The sequence below is a fragment of the Neomonachus schauinslandi genome, chromosome 4 (assembly GCF_002201575.2).
Source record: "Neomonachus schauinslandi chromosome 4, ASM220157v2, whole genome shotgun sequence".
In the NCBI taxonomy this organism is placed as follows: domain Eukaryota; kingdom Metazoa; phylum Chordata; class Mammalia; order Carnivora; family Phocidae; genus Neomonachus; species Neomonachus schauinslandi.
The window spans coordinates 148,414,606-148,434,773 of NC_058406.1; the positions used below are offsets into that span (position 1 = coordinate 148,414,606).

A 20,168-nucleotide genomic window follows, 5' to 3' on the forward strand; every position below is an offset into this window, starting at 1 on the left:
GGGTTTCTTACTTTAAGGAACAGAGTGGCGTGGGGTGACTTGGAGCTTCTACTGATGATGATAATGATAGTGATGGGTATGGTGAGGGTGGTGGCAGTTACCAACTGTGGGTTGTCTGTTCTACCAGCACTTACATATATTCTATGTAAGCCTCACACATGCATGCTAGGCATTAATATCCCCCATTTTATCAAGGAGGAAACGGAAATTTAAAATGGATAAATATCTCATTCAAAGCACAAAGCTGGTGAGATCCCTCTGATTTCAGGACCTATCCTTTTCCTTTGGACTGTGTCGTAAGTACATAGTTATAGTAATGACAGTGCTTTAACACTCACAGGAGCCTTATGAAACAGAGATTAGGAGAAAAGTATTCCAGGTATATGATATTTTCCTCCACCATTTTCTTGGGTTTTTGAGCGAAGGGGATTATATCACAAAGTAAACTGACCGAGCCCGGTGAATAGGACTTGGTATTTGGTTAAGTGTTGGGCAAGCGAGGAAGAGGGTGGAGCCACCAAGATCAGCCCTGCGACCAGTTAGGGAGGTGGGTGCAATTTGTCTTTACCTACTGTTCCCTCATGTGCTCACATCTTCCCCTCCTTGCCCCCCCCCGGCTCGGGATTCCCTCATTTAATGCCCCTTCCCCCTGCTGCCCAGAGTTGTGCCTGCACTTGGCTCCCTAGCGGCATTAAACTGCAGGGTCCGTCTTCCTCCCACGACCAGGACCTCAGAGATCTTCCTGATGTGATCATTGGCAAATCTGTGCATTAATAATTATAATGCTAAGAGTTATGTTTGGCTTTTGTGACTTTCAAAGTGCCTTTGCATGTGTTGAAGCCCAGAAATATTCTCACGGAGAGTAGAAGGGCCCCCAAAGTCATCTTCAGCCTATGATGACTTGAAGAGCAGCCTTCTGAAAACAGGACTCAGCTCTCTCTTCTCACCCTGTGCAGCATGTCCAGCGTAAATAAGAGGATAGGGTGGTCGAGGAATTTGGGTTGACGGGGCCTTTCGGCTCTTCCTTAAGCTGACATGGAGCTGCTTCAGCCTCGGGGTATTTCTCTCCATCGGTCTGTGATGCCTGCGACAGGCACATGTTGTTCCAGACTCTGGATGAGAATTTTCCTCTTACTACAGTGCAGTTTGTTCTTTGTCTTGACTTCTCCCTATTGAATCTTTTCCTCTTTTTTCCACGTTTCCCGTTTACACGTCGTAATATCATATCCTAATGCTTCTGAAAAAATAGTTTTTTAAAATGTCCTTTCAGCTTTGCAAATTGAAATGTACCAGATGGATCTGAGAAAGGCTTCAGAAATATGATGGTGGTGGGTTTTGGAAGAGGGAGGAGGACCACATTGCTCTTTTGCTCCCTTAGGAGGCATTTCTAGAATTTAAAAATATTAATACTTTACAGGAATACTTTCAACTGGCTGATAATAGGTGGCTATTTTCCAAATCTTACTCCATCCTATCAGATTAATTTTGGGAAGGAAGAATGTCAAATGTAGAGGTTCGAGAAATGTTGTATTGTCATACGATAATTACTTTCTTAATAAATACAGAAATATAAGGATGTTGATTTAAAATTTCTTTAAAATATGTCGTATTAAAAACAAAAAGATATTAGAAACAAAACCAAAAGTCTTAAAAGCTTTGTCATTTTTATTATTTATTTGTTTTTAAAAGATTTTATTTATTTGAGAGCGAGAGAGCATGCATACAAGCAGGGAGAGCGACAGGCAGAGGGAGCAGCACGCTCCCCGCTGAGCAGGGAGCCCGATGCAGGACTCGAACCCAGGACCCTGGGATCACGACCTGAGCCGAAGGCAGACGCTTAACCGACTGAGCCACCCAGGCGCCCAGCTTTGTCATTTTAAATATTTAAATTATGTAGCATGTGATAACATTTAGGGATGGGAGGTTTATTCTATTTCCTTCTAATTTCTGAAATTGGATGCTTTAGCTTTTCCTCTTTTCTGACAAATATTTAAGGCTTTACGTTTTCCTCTGAGTTCTACTTAGCTTCATCCCATCGTTCTGATATATAGTATTTTCATTACCATTTAATACTGACTATATTTTACATTTCTATTCTGATTCTTTCTCTACACCATGATATTTCCAAACCTATTGGAATTGTACTTATTCTTTATTAATTGGGATTCTATTTATGTTCTTATCACTGGCTTTACCATAGTTGCCATACAGTCAGGTGACGTGGGCTGTGTGATTCTACTCCTTTAAGACAGGTTAGTAAGCCTTTGTAAAATTACTTTGCTTCCCATTTTAATCAAACTTCTGCAATTCAGAGCAAAGCAATTCTGATTCATAAACTTTAATATTTGTCCATTTTTCCTAAAGGACGTTCAATTATTAAAGCTTTTGCGGGGTGGGGGGGTAGGACAGGTATTAGTTGTCAAGGTCATATCAGTTCTTTTCATTTATTGTCAGGATCCTGGAAGGAAGTTGATTTTGAGAGTATCCATTAATTATTTCCCTTTTTGTTTTGAATAGGAGTACGCTGTCAACTGTCACGTTATCACCTGGGAGAGGATTATCAGCCATTTTGATATATTTGCGTTTGGACATTTCTGGGGCTGGGCCATGAAGGCCTTGTTGATCCGTAGTTATGGTCTCTGCTGGACAATCAGTATTACCTGGGAGCTAACTGAGGTAAGAAGGGGCTGTGATCAGTTAGTTTACATGTAGGAGGAAGGTAGTCTGTCCATTAACAGGCAGTTAATCCATTCTCCAGCCTCTGTGGCACAAACTGTGTTTAAACCACCCCCTGGGAATATTTTATGCCTTTGGTGGGGGGTGGGGTGCAAATTCCTTATTAACTTAAAACGTGTCTCTTGTCTCATAAGTCTTAAAGAGAAACAAATGAAATGAAGCAAAAAGAATGAAGTTAAAATCCCCAGTGAGACAAATACATGATAATGAGATCTGCTTAGAAGTAAGTAAGTAGGTTTCCCACCAGCTGGTTTCCAGTTTGAGATAAATAGAATTATGGTGTTTAGGGATTACAAGAGCATCCAGGATATTTTGTAGCTAAAAAATGGATTCCTGATACAGCTCTAATATCACAGTAGTCAGTTTTGTCTCATTTAATGAATGAAAGAGATAGTCTTTTTTTTTTTTTTTTTAAGATTTTATTTTTTTATTTGACAGAGAGAGAGCACAAGTAGGCAGAGCAGCAGGTAGAGGGAGAGGGAGAAGCAGGCTCCAGGCTGAGCAGAGAGCCCGATGTGGGACTCGATCCCAGAACCCTGGGATCATAACCTGAGTCAAAGGCAGATGTTTAACTGACTGAGCCACCCAGGTGCTCCTGAAAGAGATATAGTCTTGAAAAACTATTAGGAAAATGAAATTTGGGGGTCTTACTCATTTATCATTCAGTTATGATACTATTCTTAGTTAATCATTCCCAGGGAACAAAATTTGGCCATGTGTACAGTATATTTCTTGATGCCAACTGTTGTCTTGACCCTAACTTAGGGAAGCATGCCAGCCACATCTAGCTTCTGTTAATGTGCCTCTTACAGCCCTGGAGGCTAGAAGTCTGAGTTCAAGGTGTTGGCAGGATTGGTGTCCTTTGAGGCCTGTGAAGGAGAATCTGGTGCAGGCCTCTCAGCTTCTTATGACTTGCTGGCCATCTTTGGCATTTCTTGGCTTGTAGATGCATCACCCCAGTCTCTGCCTTCGCCTTCGAGTGGGGTTTTCCCTGTGTGCATTCACATGGCGTTCTTTTTGTAAGGACGCCAGTCACACTGGATTAGAGGCCCACCCTATTCCGGGATGACCTCATTTACTAATGACATCTGCAGCAACTCTCTTCCCAAATTGAGTTCACATCATGAGGACCTGGAGGTTAGGGGTTCAACATGTGGCTTTTGAGGGGACACAATTCAACCCATAACAGTCCCCAACACTGTACATGCATTATCCTAAATCCTCACCATAAACCGAAAAGGCTGAGTATATCCCCAGTCGACAGAGGAAGGAACCAGAGCCTTGCTTCATGAGGTGAGCCAGGATGGGACTCCAGCTGTGCTTGGTTCCAGGTGTGCAGCCCACGTTCCTGCTCTCCCACCATGTTCCTCTCGGAATTCCAGGCATCTTCCTAACCTCGCTGCTGTGGGACCCTGGGCCAGGCTCTGGGCCTTTCTCGGCCTGTCTGCTTCTCTCCCTTCATACTACAGATGGCCCCGTGCCTTCCTTCCCTGCTCCTCAGTGGCCTCTCAACTCTCGTAAGCAGTGCTGCTCCATCCAAATCTTCCACGCCACTGCTCAACGTGTATCTAACCTCTGTCCTCTCTTGTGTGAACCACTCACCTCCTCCCTTCACTGTCTCTTCCCAAAGCGATCTTTTTCACCTCTCGATCTGGTTACAACCTTCTTCAACTGAAACCCTTTAGTGTTTATCCAAAATTCAAACTTCTGGACCAGCCTGCGAGGCCCAATACTGACCGGTCTTGGCCCACCTCCCCCGTCTGCTCGGGACCCTTCCCATCCTGTGGTCTGTGCTCCAGCCATCTTTGATTTCTTCGTGTTAAAGATTCTGTGTCTTTTCCTATCCCAGAGCCCACCTGCAGGCTCTTCCCTCCTTTCCCTGCTCCCTGCGCTGGTTGTGCTCCACGTTTGTACACCTGGAAATGGAGCACCTGGCCCTTCTCCTTTGAAACGCTCGTCACATTTTAGATGCTCAGAGTGTCTCTTTGCTGCCAAGTGTCAGGCCTTGAGAGGGCAGGGCCCGTATCCACATCGTCCCGGATACTGCGCCTCACAAGTGGCAGGTGCTCCCCAGGTTCCTGGAGAGTGAGTGAATCCAGCCCTCTGCAGCGTCTCCCACTCAGGTCTGGACAGACCAGAGGGCCAGAGCCCAGCACCTTGCTTTGTTAGGTGAGCCAGGATGTGCTCCACTCTGGATGGGCAGCCCCCGTTCCTGCTGTTTTACCGTGTCCTCTCCCTGAGTTCCAGGCATTCATCTGGACGGCGCGCCTTACCCCCAGTATCTGGTGCTTTCCAGGAAAGCTCTTGGGGCCGAAGCCTGTCCTCCACATCCCGCTCCCCTTGCATAGTCTCATGTCAGCAAATGTGTGTCATCGACTTCTGTTGATGAGTCCCTCTTCCCTGTGTAAAGCAACAGTCAGTGCTCTGTGCCATGGCTGGGAACCTGGGAATACACTTCAGGGGCTGGGCCTGGCTCGCCTCGGAGAGGAACGCAGCCCCGCCGCCTTCGTGCCAAGCCGCTGCGCTCCGTCTTATCGCTGGCCGGCACACCAAGCAGGCAGACTCCTCAGATGTTTACATTGCTTTCCCTCTCTGAAATGCTTTCATGAACAGTTTTATTTCGCAGTATTGATCATATGACTTCAGAGGTTGCCTCTTTCCAGAGAATTCCCAGGCACGGTCTTTGTCATGTCAGACCTTCTTACAATGGGCCTTCACGCAGCAGGGCATGCTGCTCTGGACATGGCTGATCCGCTCTTTGTTTTGGACAAAGCTATTTCCATAGGAGATTTCTATCCCCTCCCCGTTCCCTTCATCCTGCTGTTCCCCCTTTCTGGAATGTCCTCAGTCTTCATCTCCCATCTCCTGAAAACAGTCATTCCTGTCCTTAATGGTCCCAGTCCAGTATGTCGTGCTCTAGTTGCTATCTGTCAGAATGAATCTCCCTTTTATCCCCACCATGCTCTGTTTATGTCGCCATGGAAGCATTTGCCACAGCCTACCTTATTTTGTGGTTCTAGATAAACTCCTGCCCTTGAGATCAAGAAACTTGACTTTATTTTGCTTCACCACTTGTGCATCATTAGCACTTAATAAGATTACGATTGTGAATCAGTTATCGAAAGGCTTTCTGTTAAGCTATGGGTTTCCTAAAACATGCCATCAAAACCTAACCTTTCGACTTTTGCAATTTCCTCGCTGTTTTACCTAAATATCTATGGAATATTTCTAAAATGTACAGCTTGAACTGTCAAGCTGCTAATGTTGAGGACTATGCCAGCGCTCTGTTGGTGGGTATGAAGACTTTTCTCCTCCCCTCTCTCCTAGATCCTTGTCTCGTTGTCCTTAGCCAAGGTCATTCATCAGTGGTATTTTTTCAGGAGCAGTTATTATTTCTTTAAAGCCCTATGTAAAAAAAAAAAAAAAAAAAAGAACTGTTTGGATTGATAATATTTGTAAACCGTCCACGGCATAAAACGCAAACCTAATCACAGACATTGTTTTTATTTATTCGGTTCATACATTAGGAAAACCTGACACATCAACAGCTCTTCCTAACGGAATATGTTCATCAAAGGAACTCTATCGTTCTGCAGTTTTGTTTTTAAAACCACGGTCTCTTGTGTTTCTCAGCTTTTCTTCATGCACCTGCTGCCCAATTTCGCCGAGTGCTGGTGGGATCAGGTCATCCTGGACATCCTGCTGTGCAATGGCGGCGGCATCTGGCTGGGCATGGTCGTTTGCCGCTTTCTTGAGATGAGGACCTACCACTGGGCCAGCTTCAAGTGAGTGGCCTTCTTTCTGGACACGAGTCACAGGGTTTCACTATGCGCCCTTCACCGCGTTAGGAGCACGCAACTTCAGTACGGTCTTGGATGATAAGAAATTAATTGCACGTTAGTAATTGAAACTCACGAATGATTATAGACCTAATTCGAGGCATTCATCCAGAAAAATGCCAAATCATTTATGATTTTCTCCCATCCATTTTATTTTTATGCTTAATGCCTCAGCCTGAATTCACCCTGCCATCACTGGATTAATTAGCCCCCTGTTCCCCAGTTACCCGCTCTGAGCGATCTTTTTCAGAATGTCAGATTCATCGTGTCATTCCTCTGTGATGGCTTCTCATGGTGTTTAGGACAAAGTGCACAGAGGGGGCTGGGCAGGTCCGCTCCTTTTCTCCAGGCCCTCTGGGGCACCCGAGGTGCTGAGCCCGAGCATGTGCTCCTCTGGACTTGGATTTGACCTGTGTCCCCATGTGCCAGGGTGACGGGTCCTCTCCTTTTCTACCTCGACTCCCTTGATATCTCTCCAGGTAGTTGTCTCTGACTCTCTAAGTTGCACGTCCCTCCTCTGTGCCACCATGGGACACAGAGCCCACCTCCGTCATGGCTCAGCCTGCTCCCCTGAATTCGCTCCTCAATTTGACAGTCACAGGAACTGTGCCGCTGACAAGGAGGGAAAGTGATCATGAAAGTAGTTGTTTTTATTGTGTTTTCACCTTCATTTATTTATCAAACAAAATATAAGCATTTTCCCACATCATTAGTCTCCTAAACCATGATTTTAAGGGCTTCTTCAGATCCCAACCTATGAATAAATCATGAGGTATTTAACCAGTTACTTTCTGTGGTCATTTAGTTGTTTCAAAGTTTTCAGTTTTATGAAGAAAGCTAGAGCAAACATTCTTGAACATATATCTTTGTGTAAATTTCTGACTCTTTTTTTCTGTAAATTATTTATACCCATTTATATTCTCACCCATGTTCACTAATATATGTATGTGTCCATTTCACTGTTCCTTTGAATTTTACCTTTAATCCTTCTAAAGTGTTATCCCACATAGAATTGTGAGATACTGAATTTCTAGGCCATGTCTATTAGGTTTTCCCTCTTTTTATTAGTGCTTTTTATAGGTTAAGGGTATTAACACTCTCATAAATGTGACTTCATTTTCCATTTTGTCATCTAGTTTTAATTTTCTTTGTGGTAGATACTCTGTTTAAACTTCAAAAACTTGCAGTCTTTTTGTTTAGGTAAATGTTGGCCTGTATTTTCTTCCAGTTCTTCATGGTTTGGTTTTTTATTATGAGTAACTTATTTAATCTTTCTCAAACTTAATTTGGTATATGGTGTGAGGGAGGGATTTCATAGTGTTTTTGCAATTGATTCAACAGTTTTCCCCACTCCTTCTTAAGTAACCCTTTCTTCAGGTACTGGCTTGAAAACACACTTTTTAATATAGTTAAGACTGTATATAACGGAACAAAAACCATAACTGGTGCCAGATGGTGCCGTAAGCAAGCTTTCTCATTTGAGCCTGACCTCAGTCCTAGGGATTGACACTACTTCTCTCTTCCTTCTAGGGACGGCGACAGTGAGAACTAGGTTTAGTACTTTGCCTAAGGGACACACAGGTAGCAAGCAGCTGAGTCTGATTTTACGTCAGGCTGCCTGGCTCTTTACACACTGCCATAACGCTTCCCCGTTTTCATACATTTATGCTTTAGATTCAACTTGAGAGTCGTTTTGTCAGTTTACCAAAACACAAGCCCAACTAATAAGCAGAAATCCCGCTGGTGTTTTTTTTTTATGTTAACGTCAAATATATAAATGAATATAAAGTTGAATTGGCCTCTTTACAGACAATCCTGACTTACAATGGTTTGACCTCATGATTTTTGACTTTACAATAGTGTGAAAGGGATACGCATTCAGTAGAAATCATACTTTGAGTTTTGAGTTTGAATCTTTTTCTCAGGCTAGGGCTGCACATAGGACCCCCTCTCACGATGCTGGGCGGTGGCAGCGTAGCTCCCGGTCAGCCAGGCGATCATGAGGGCAAACGACCGAGATACTCACCACCATTCTGCACCCAGACAACCACTGTTTTTCCGCTTTCAGTACAGTATTCCATAAGTTACGTGAGATACTCAACGCTTTATTATCAAAGAGGCTTTGCGTTAGATTTTTGCCCAACTGCCATAGACAAATGTAAGTGTTCAGAGCAAGTTTAAGGTGGGCTGAACTAAACTATGATGTTTGGTAGGTTAGGTGTGTTAAATGCATTTTCATCTTATGATATTTCCAATTTATGATGGGTCTTTCAGGACGGAACCCCGTCGTATATTGAGAAAGATCTGTATTAAGCATTCCAATACTTAATCCCACTGTGTCACTCTCTTTATTCCCCAGATTCCTCTTCCTCTTTCCATATAGTTGGCTTTTTTTTTTTTTTTAATACAAGTCCTTCATAGTTTTTGTTTATTTTTGGATAATCTCTGGGTTTTTTTATTGTTGCTTTTGTGCCTCAAATCTTCTTGCTGTGAGATTTTCTTTTTTTTTTTTTTAAAGATTTTATTTATTTATTTGTCAGGGAGAGAGCGAGCACAAGCAGGCGGAGCGGCAGGCAGAGGGAGAAGCAGGCTCCCCTGAATGAGCAAGGAGCCCAGTGTGGGACTCGATCGCAGGACTCCAGGATCATGACCTGAGCTGAAGGCAGATGCTTAACTGACTGAGCCACCCAGGCACCCCAAGATTTTCTCAGTACATGCTTGTTGATGGGTTAGGTGAATGAATGAAGGAACAAACCCTCACCTCTCTCCCACAAGAATAAAAGCCCTGACCTGTTCTGTCATGGGAGTTTGAAGTTTTTAACTGAGTGATTTCTAGGATTAAAACTAAGGAAGGTTAAAAGCCACTGTTTGTCATCCCCAACTGTTCACTTATCTTAGGAACACATAGGATGAAGAAATGGTGTGGGTGACCTCAGAGTATGGAACAAGTTGTCTAAAATGCCCTGACTTGGGAGATGCACAGCGGGTGGGATCCCATCCTTGCCGGTGCCCTCATTCTCCCTGGCCTGGTTCCAGGTGCTTAATGCTTCAGCCTCTTTTGTCACCCATTCACAAGTGAAGGCCTCTCCTGGCTCTGTGGTGACCTGACCTCTGCCCTGTGCCTGTCATCCCTGAAATGCCCCATCGAGTACACAGCTCTCCATGCTTCGTCTGGATAGAGAGATCATTGTTGGAGAGATGGGTCGACTCGACAGGAATCTTTTTGTTCTGAGCATGCGTTGTAAAATTGTCAGTGCCGGTTTTTTTTTATTTTTTTCTTGTCTTTTTGTTTTTTTCTTCTTCCCCTTCCTTATCTCTTCGGATTTTCACTGGGGCCATTCTCTTCTTACAGAGACATCCACACCACCACCGGGAAAATCAAAAGAGCCGTGCTCCAGTTTACTCCTGCTAGTTGGACCTACGTTCGATGGTTTGACCCCAAATCTTCATTTCAGAGAGTGGCTGGAATATACCTTTTCATGATCATCTGGCAGGTATTTTTTCAGATGCCCAGAACTCAGTGGCGGGGGTGGGGGGTGGGAGGGCGGAGTACAAAAGCAAAATAAGAACCATCCCGGAATTTAGAGTTAATGCTAATTGACACTGCTTAGCTGCTGCTGGCTGGTTCAGAAGACAGAAGATCCTGCAGCTGACATGTAGAATAATTAAACCGAATGGTGTTACCAGGCCTAAGGTCTTGCTTCCTGGGGAAGACATTTCAAGTATCTTTCTTTGAATTGCAAATTAGAAACAGCTTAAAATTCCCCGAAAGAAGCTTTTGGTCAGCATCTGTCACCCAAGGAGTTACGCATTGGATAGCTTTTCGGAATGATCACTTGCAGGACCAAAGGAACAAATGCAAAGGCTTTTTCTTACGTTCCAAATTTAATGTTTGATTTTTAAAATTGTGCCTCAGCTGTTACCTCTCTGGGTAATATGTAGAGAGCTGAGTAAAGAAGCCCTCGACTCCCTGTGGGGCCCTGGAGCCCTTTGGGGCCTGGGTCCTCCAGGAAGGTGCTGTCAGTGGGGGGAAGGTCTTCTTCCACGCAGCCCACTACGTGCTTGAAATGATTGAGACAGCCAAGGGTCTTGGAAAAGGATTACCAAACATCTCTGTTTTCTAGAGATAGCCTTTTGTGTTGATCCTCCTGCCCCCAGATTAATTATTTTACATCTTTGGGAGACTAGCTTTTGCCTGAAGAGAAATTATATTTTGAACACATGCACAAAATACTCCCCGCATAACAAAAAATAAGCATGTGTCACCTTTAAGACAATCATCCTGGTCCACACGTGGAGAATACTAATGCTAATCTCAGTAAATGGACTTTAGGGATACAGAATTGTATGTGAATAGTTAAAATAGTCACTGTGGTTCGGGGAAGTCCGTATGTATAAAAATGGGAGCTTAAATGGATGGGGATTAAGTTTTACCACATGAGAACAATATCCAGGAAGGTGTAGGTTTTCCTTTAATCCACGAACTGAGCAGGAGTTTGGATTTGTCCAGGAGAGATAGCAAGCTGTGCTCCTAGAAGGGCAGCATTACCCGGAGCACACCTCTCCCGTGAGCGCGAGCACCGAGCTGTAACCAGCTTTCCACGTGTGGTGGTAATTAGTGGACCATGTTTTAATTTTATACCCTTAAAATCAGTGCTATGGGAAAAGACACGCGTCTTACATCACTGAAATGAGCCTGCTGGTCCTTGTTTTCCAAGCAGTGACCTTCCTTAATCTCCGCTCCTTGCTTGATCTGGACGGGAAATGCATCCAGGCCGGCTCTGCAGGGAACACATCCCCGTGCTGCCTCATGTGATGAGCTGCACCGGGATGCTCACCTCAGGGAAAAGGAGCACGGCCCGTAGATGAAACCTTGAACCAACCCTTCACACCTACCTTTAAGAGCTGCCTTTGGCCAAGGCACGTGCTACATGCATTCCCAGTCATTTCTCATTCTCAAGCTTCTTTTGGTGATTAAAGAATTCACTTTCCTATAGTCCTACATCTCTTAGACCGGCCTGATTTCTGTAAGACTTCGTAAGTGTTCCATGGCAAATACTTGTCTTCATGATTTCTGCTGTTCTCAAAGCATCTCCCTCCCAACTGTTCCAGCAGATCATGCATGACCCAAGTGACAGCCACGCCCCAGGAAACACGACAGCTGATGCCACCATATACCCCTTCCCCCACCCCAGCACCTCCCCCGTAACCCCCAGTTGGTTGGTGCCAATATTATACTGGCTGTTACTTAGTTTAAAAATAGCAACTATTCCTGTAGCGACTTGGAAGACCCCATCTATTTTCTGAAAATGCTTTGAACATGCTTATTATTTTTTTAGAGTGTCCATAACAAGGAATATATTATTATGACTTAGCATGCGGTACCAAGTTGACTAATGCCTCCTTCTTTTTCAGCTAACTGAATTGAATACCTTCTTCTTGAAACATATCTTTGTGTTCCAAGCCAGTCATCCATTAAGTTGGTGTAGAATTCTCTTCATTGGTGGCATCACAGCTCCCACAGTGAGGTAATTCTATACAAGCCTGACTTGTCATTTGAGCACATTAACCTGCTATGTATTCTCCTGTTCAGCATAAGGAAAGTCACATAAACCAGCAGGTTTTCCATGAAAATATTAAAGGATTATACATCTGAATATGAAGAAAATGTTTTGCTCTCAGACCTGAGTCACATGAAGTGAGAACACCACACACACCATTATCTTCAAACCTTTTTATCATCCTCCACTGCTGTTCCTTTTTTACCCCTGTTTAACATCCTTTAAATAAAAAAAAAGAGTAGCAGTGATGCTTTCTTTCAAAAATGAGGTGATTAAAAAATACAAAAGTTTTAATGGTGGATCACAAGTCATAAATGACGTTATTTTAGAATGATACTTTTTTCGCTCTTTTAGAGCCAGTTAATTTCCTTTTGACAGTGTCCTTCCTGTCATCCTCCAGGACAACTGAGGTAAGCTTGGATATTCATGCTGTTGTTCCTCCGATTCGGGTAGGGCCCCAGAGGTGAGGGATTCTTTGGAGACTGCCCCTCATGTAGACTGATTCCAGTGAATATCAGACAGACATAGTTTCATCTGTTTCATTTTTCCTACTTAGAGCTAATGACATTTGGATTTTGCAGTTAATGTTGGAGTACCAGCATTGAACAGTAGTAACACCAAAGATATCTGCGCAGTTGATTCAAATATAAACTAAGCAGTTACAAGGGTTAGCTTTCCAGAATCTGTAGGATAATTTAATTCATCATTTTTAGTGTGCATGCAAACCACACAAGCAGAGGGCCTCACTTGCCAAGAAGAGTGGGTGTTCTTGGTCAGACAAACCTTATTCCAGCCAGCACGTTTTCTGGTCCTCATTAATTATTACAAAAAAGAAACAAACATATATAGATATACAGATGTATTATATATAATATATATCTCTGTAGATATTTATGTATCTGCATCTATCTATATATATTTCCCCCCAGATCCTGGATTGAACAAACCAAGTAAGATACAACTGAGTCCTGTGGAGTCAAGGCCCAAAATTCCATCTCTGGTGTTCATTATGAACCAAACGGGAAACCAGCAGTTGGTAGGCAGGCAGCGTTCTGACGTGTCACAGACCAGTGGCCTGTTGAAGTCGTTTTCTTGTAAATATGCTATTTTCCCTTGGTGGATTGGAACCTCCTTCTCTCATTTAAAATTTAATTTAATTTGAGGCTCACGATTATCTTCAAGAAAGATTAGCAGCAGCTTCTTCGTAAAATTAGGAATAATCAACAAAGTCAGTACACGGGGAAAGGAAACCTCTTATAAAACAGAAGCACAAACCACATCTGATCACAAAATTTCAATATCGTTAAACATCTCAAAAACTGGAGACTAAATGCCCAGTATTTTGAGTTTTTTTGAGAGCTTAACATTTTTGCCAGACCCTATGGATTTCTACACGATTCTTTTTTTGTTTAAAAATCAGCCACTTTTTCTATGCTTTTATACCAACCAGAGGCATTTCCTGCATAAGAAGATGCTGTGACAAGCTGCTTGGAAAGATGGAGGTGCTCCTAGCGGGTTTTAACACAGCCGCTCCAAGGAGTGTGTGCCAGGCCCCTAAAAGGAGAGGAAACCTACAGGCTTCAGGATAAATCATACAGACCATATCTCTGTTTTTTTCCCTTTCACTTCGACTCTCTTGCTTTGAGATGTTTGATTGAACATTCTTTGAATCTGATAATATAAAGTGCAGTCTAAGGGGATGGGTGCGATCGGAGGGTAGAGTCGCTAAACTGGTAAAAGCGTATTAGGTCATGAAAATGTGAAGTTAGAGGTAGACCTGAATTCTTTATGACTAGAATTCTCCACTCAGGCCTTTGGCGTAAGGAGATGATAGTTTGTGGATGACCTTCAGGTATCCACGAATCCCCTGAGGCTTAATGCAAAATTTTGTGTGTGTGTGTGTTCATGTGCCTTGATCATGGGTTTCATTAAATCCTCAGAGTCTGTGACCCCCCCCTAAAGATGATGAGCTCCCACTTCAGATGCTACTTCTGAAGGGATGGATTGAGTTTGGGGGTAGTTATGAGGGTCTAAGCTTGTGCCGGGCTAAACGGCAGTTGCTTACACGGGTAGCGGTCGAGCACTGGAAATGTGACTAGCCTGCATTAAAATGTGCTATACGAGGCAAATACCATATTTTAGACTTAGTGCAAAAACAATGTAAAATACTTTGTGATAGCTGTTTTCAGTATGTTGGATTAAAAAACCTAAGTTACTAGAACGAATATTACCAGTTCCTTTTACTTCTTTAACATGGCCGCTGGAAGATTTTAAATCACACTTGTGGCTTGTATTACATATCTATTGGACGGTGTTGCTCTAAGCCTTTCAACTCCGTATCATTGCCTCTTTTTTTCTGATCTCATCAGTAGCATTCAGAGTCGTTGGTATTCAGTGTGCAGTGAACTGCCACCGGGGTCCCATTCCAGTTCCTGAGAGCCAAAAATGGGTGTCTGCCCTGCCTGGGTTACAATCAGCAACCTTTGTCCTGGAGAGTGCCAGAGGAGACAGTGACTGACGTGTACGTGACCCTCTGGAACCACTTCCATGCAGAGAGACTTGAAGCACCCATTCTGTCCCTGAATCAAAACCGCCTTTGCGAATAATTGGCTCTTTAAACCGTGCTCTCTCCTCCTTCCAAACCCAGCCCGAACTCTTAACCTTTTACAGGAATGTTTCAGCAGGCACTGGCTTTCTATTCCCTGGACTAGAAGTAGACCAGGCAGCTGCAGTGTGTAGAACCAGTCAGAACATCTTTTATATTTACTCTGTCAAAGTGATTTAATTCTGTACCGACCCCTTGGTCTTCCAGAAGCTCTCAATGAATTCCACCTTTGTTCTTTCAGGCAGTACTATGCTTACCTCACTGACACACAGTGCAAACGCGTAGGAACACAGTGCTGGGTGTTTGGGTGAGTAATAATCTCTTACTGTGGACGTTTCAAAACCACTTGAGCCTTTAAATTTCATTGGTTGGTTCTTGACCCTACACATTAAGTGCCTCTCAGTACAATTTTCCTATGTAGGCTTGCTGTTGTTTTTATATGTCTTTTCATTTTTTTAACATTCTCTTTTCTGATTTAAGTTTAGAATATTGTAGTTGATTGGCAAATTATAGAAAAGATGATATACAAACTGCTTTTTAAGAAAAATAGGAAACCAAAGGATATTTTCTGCATAGAACTCAGGAGGCTTTATGAGATAAATAGATGATGGATTGTTCAAATTCCCTCTAAATTCAGGGACAAGTTTGGGACATCATTTTGTGATAGCCTTACTGATGCTTTATGTTACTTTCACATCAGAAAGGCCCCTTAAAACAGCTGCTTGCTACCTACCAAGGCATAATTTTATTGTTCCAAAGAGAGCTAAAACATAGTCACATGTCCACAATTTATTGTCTTGTTACAGATACCAATGTTATCTTAATATATTATTATTTAAATGTTTTGAAAGACCATAAGAGACTCTTAACTATAGGGAACAAACAGGGTTTCTGGACGGGAGGTGGGCGGGGGGATGGGGTAAGTGAGTGATGGGCATTAAGGAGAGCACTTGTTTTAATGAGCACTGGGTGTTATATGCAACTGATGAATCACTAAATTCTGTGCCTGGAACTAATTCTACACTATATGTTAATTAACTAGAATTTAAATAAAATCTTGAAAGAAAAAAAAATTATTTGAAAAGACCATAGGCTATGTAGTTTAATCCCGCAGTGTTAAATGTGAGACCGTCTTCAGTATCTCAGGTAAGTGGTTCTTTTGCTTAGATATCACCAACAGTTTACCATTCCACGTAGCAACTGAGGTTCCAGAGATGGCCAGCACAACTGTGTGTGAGGTTCCATCCCTGAGGCAGCTTAGATTCAAGACCTAATCTAGGTTCTCAATTGAGTGTGATGGCATAAAGAAAATTTGATGAGTACCCACAGTAGGGAAGAAATTACTACTTCAACAGATTTTTAAGCAGAGTTAACTTTCTTTTTCCCAGTTAAAATGGTAATACATATGTATAGATTAAAAAGTGGCAAAAGAGGGGTGCCTGGGTGGTTCAGTCATTGAGTGTCTGCCTTCGGCTCAGGTCATGATCCCAGGGTCCTGGGATCGAGCCCCGCATAGGGCTCCCTGCTCCGCGGGAAGCCTGCTTCTCCCTCTCCCACTCCCCCTGCTTGTGTTCCCTCTCTCGCTATATTTCTCTCTGTCAAATAAATAAAATGTTTAAAAAAAAAAAAGTGGCAAAAGAAGAAACTAAAGATGATCCAAAGAAGTCACCTGGTGAGAGATAATCATGGTTAACATTTCTATGTTATTCCTTGTAAACATTTCTGTGCGTGTGTGTGTGTGTGTGTGTGTGTGTGTGTGTGTCCAGCTTTCATTTCAGAGTCTGAGGGGTTACTCAAGTTAGCTGTAGGCAGGCTTTTCCCCCCTCCCAGAACACAAAGGGTCATTGTCCTTATTTCTCATACATTCTGTACTATCAACTGATTTTCATACCCAGAGTAGCTTACCGCGTGATAACATGGATTAGCTTTCCACTGTTTAGTGATCTGACAGGAGAGAGAACTTACTTACATAGACTGAGCAGAGGCCCTGTCAGGGCACATTTGTTGAGTCATGCAGAGGAGGGAGGTGGGCTCTCCTTCTTCCTGTCCCGCCCACAGAGGACAAGAAGATTGGTTTTTTTTTTTTTTTTTTTTTTAAAGATTTTTTTTTATTTATTTATTTGAGAGAGAATGAGAGAGAGAGAGCACATGAGAGGGGGAGGGTCAGAGGGAGAAGCAGACTCCCTGCTGAGCAGGGAGCCCGATGTGGGACTCGATCCAGGGACTCCAGGATCATGACCTGAGCCGAAGGCAGTCACTTAACCAACTGAGCCACCCAGGCGCCCAAGAAGATTGGTTTTGCATCTTCTTGTCTACAGAGCATTTGAGTCCTCCTCCACCGCTTACGGGAACCTTCTGTCCACATGCGGTTTTCTCTTCATATTCTGAAGTCCTTGCCAGAGCCTTCACTCTGCTGCGAGTAGACGTATTTTCCACACAACCATCTCTGTTTACCTGTTGAGGGAAAGGAGAGAGTGATGAGAGAGAGGGGTGGTGCCACAGCAAAGTTGGTTTCTCATCAGGCGGCCAAAAAATACAATCCCCGGTGGTAGGAGAAATGGCAAAATCAACAGGGCCCGAGCGGCAGAAAACGCTGCTGACAGAAAAGTCGCAACTTGTTGAAAGTGACCAAATAAAATAAAGCAAAATGCAAAGGAGTGCTCATTGGGCTTATTTAGTATGCTTCTTGAGAATGGAGAGCTCCCAGTAGGGTGGTATCAGGACTCCGGAATCTTGAGAACTAGTGGGTCATGCTGAAAATAACAAAGGCCTCTCCATGAATCACACATAGCCATCCTCCTGGGCGTGTGGACATTGGCAAGAGCCACCTTCTGTGAGCCGGCGAAGGAGAAACAACCGGGCCCGAGCCTTGTCTCCTCTCTCTGCAGCTTTGCCCCTCGGAAAACCACCTCCCCTCTTCTGCCGCATCCCTCCTCCTGTCTCCCTGCTGCCTTCGTCTTGTGTTATTTCCATCTCCTATCAAAACAGCAAATGTTGGGCTGCCTGGGTGGCTCCGTCCTTTAAGCATCCGACTCTTGATTCCAGCTCAGATCATGATCTCAGGGTTGTGAGATCGAGCCCTGCATCCGACTCAGCGGTGAGCATGGACCCAGCTTGAGGATTCTCTCTTCCCTCTGCCCTCCCCTAGCTCACACACACACACACACACTCTCTCTCACAAGAACAAAAACAAAACTGCAAATGTGTAAATGTCTCATTTCTTTTAATAACTAGGAACTGCTTTGTAGCTTCCTTTTCTCTAATTTGAGAGTAATTTCAGGCTTTAGCACGGTGTGGAGATGTGGGGGAACAGAGTAGAGCGCCCCTTATAGCGACAGTGGAGTTTTGCTTTGGGGGAGGTGGGCAGGGGAGGGGAAAAGGCAAACAGGACCACCTGAGGTGTCTTTCCCACCATTCCACAACTTTTTCTCCTGAAGAGGGCACTTTTTTCTTCTGTAAATGTTATACCCAGAAAAAGTTTGTATTAGTTACTCGCTGATGTAACTAAATACAGACTTACAATGTGGTCTCCCACAGTTGCGCCATAGACCTGAGCTTTTAAGCCTTTTATACTCAAACACACTGTGCCCAGCAGAGAGATAGGACTCCATCCAGCTAAGGAATGGGAACCCCACCAAGGAGAAAGCAGTAGTGTGAAAAAGCCGGCCCCTCCTCTCTTTAGAAAGTCCCATTATGCTATTTCCAGCTGTGTGGGGGCATTAGGGCCAGACCGATATGAACAGATTCCCCAGGGGTACACTTTATACCATCTTTATCTTCGTCTTTCTCCCCACGCATCCCTCATCATAATTGAGTTTCCAAACAAGAGAGAAGTAGCCTGATGTATAAAGAAAAGATGTTTGATCACGTGGCCCTGAAGGAGGGTATCCAAAAGCTTTGGCTGTCGCAGGAGTGAGCCGTCACTTTTCCTTCCCGAGAAAGTTCCTGGGTGGGACCTTGGGGGTGTTGGGTAAGAGTCTACTGAGCCTGGGGGGCTCCAGGACTGCGTCTGCCTCACTGTCAGAACTGCCCTTAGCTCCATGTCATCCTAACCCTACTGGTGCCCCTTTGACAATCAGCTGCTATCTCCGGTGCTCTGCTGAACTGTTCTGGCCAAGGCCAGTCCCAAATCAGCAAGTCCTTCCTCCATCCGCAGCTCTCCTGTCTTCTCCCCAGCATCTGCCATCTTGAAACTGTTCCTTCTGCAGCGGCTGGCCTGGTTTTCCTCCTACTTTTCTGTCCTTCTCAGTTTCCTCTGCTGGCTGCCCATTCCACGTCTCACTCCTCTCCACAATTTCTTATAATTGTGCTTGTTCTTCCAGCCTCTTTTGGGTTTCCCCCCACCTCTCCCGGAAGGATGGACAACAGCTGTGAGGCACAGGGTCCTTCCAGGAGGAGGGTGTGTGTGAGGGGAACAGACCTTTGTGGGAGGGCTCATCCCATTCTGATCTCTCCCAGCACGACCTGGTCCCCAGTCTCTTGCTGCTGACCTTTGTTCACAGCCTCCTGCATCCCTCACCTCCCCCCCGACCCCCATCTGCCCATCCCTGTGTCATGCCCTCTGTGCTCACACTCCTAGGGTAACTTCATAGCCAGTTGCCTTTTCCCACTGTCTCTCTCTTCATACCATTCTCGATCCCGCCACTCCCTGCTTCCTTCCTCAAAAACACCTCCACTGACAGCCCAAAACCTCTGGCAGTAGGTACAAAAATTTTTTTAGCAGCTGAATCCTGTTCCCCAAATGGTATCTTTCCCCAAATCCTAATAGCAAAAACAGTTGAGCAGAACTACCCAGGACCCTTTGCCCCCCTTCCCACCCTTCCCACCCTGCCCCTGGGGATCTTGGGAAGTCAGAAAGTTCCATGGAACACAGTTGGACCTTTTATTTCTATCTGGTAAAGCTTAGCTCAGTATCACTTCTAAAAAGCTGTCTTTGCTCACCCTAACCAGAACCGGAACCCAGTTCCTGGGGACCTGTGTGGTTGTGTGGTAGATGTGTCCCGTGTGTACGTGTCTCCTTTCCACTGCGGAGGGTCCCACCGCGAGCCATCCCAGCAGCGGGTTCTCGTGCAGCCAGGGGGCAGTATGTTCAGTACATGCCAGGTGCACCCAGGCTGTGGCATCCTCCTAAAGTGGGTTTTGTTGGCCAACTGAAAACATCCTCTGCTTCTCCGGGTTGGCTCGTATGCCCAGTGCTTTTGTGTCTCAAGTTTCTGTAATGTACCTGCCTACGTTCTTATCCCACCTAGTGAGGAGCTCCTTATCCCGGACTCTACGTTAATGTCATCTTTATTTGTACCATGTCTGGAAAGAGCAGGTTCCCCAGGGTAGGGGAGCCGAGAAGGTCCGAGTCAGCAGACCAGCCTTGTCCCCAGGCAGGAGCACCTCAGGCAGCCCAGATGTTTGGCTGCCTTCTAACCTTGCTGA

At 44.4% G+C, this 20,168-nt stretch overlaps 1 protein-coding gene across 1 annotated transcript in view; it reads left to right on the forward strand.

Annotated features, from left to right (window-relative positions):
* PTDSS1 (phosphatidylserine synthase 1) overlaps positions 1-20,168 on the forward strand; it is a 62,602-nt gene that overhangs the window by 27,865 nt on the left and 14,569 nt on the right. Inside the window, exons 5-9 of the mRNA XM_021688255.1 lie at positions 2,518-2,676; positions 6,370-6,521; positions 9,928-10,069; positions 11,991-12,103; positions 14,983-15,048. Of these exons, the coding sequence (XP_021543930.1) occupies positions 2,518-2,676; positions 6,370-6,521; positions 9,928-10,069; positions 11,991-12,103; positions 14,983-15,048 (632 nt within the window). The remainder of the gene's footprint in view (positions 1-2,517; positions 2,677-6,369; positions 6,522-9,927; positions 10,070-11,990; positions 12,104-14,982; positions 15,049-20,168) is intronic.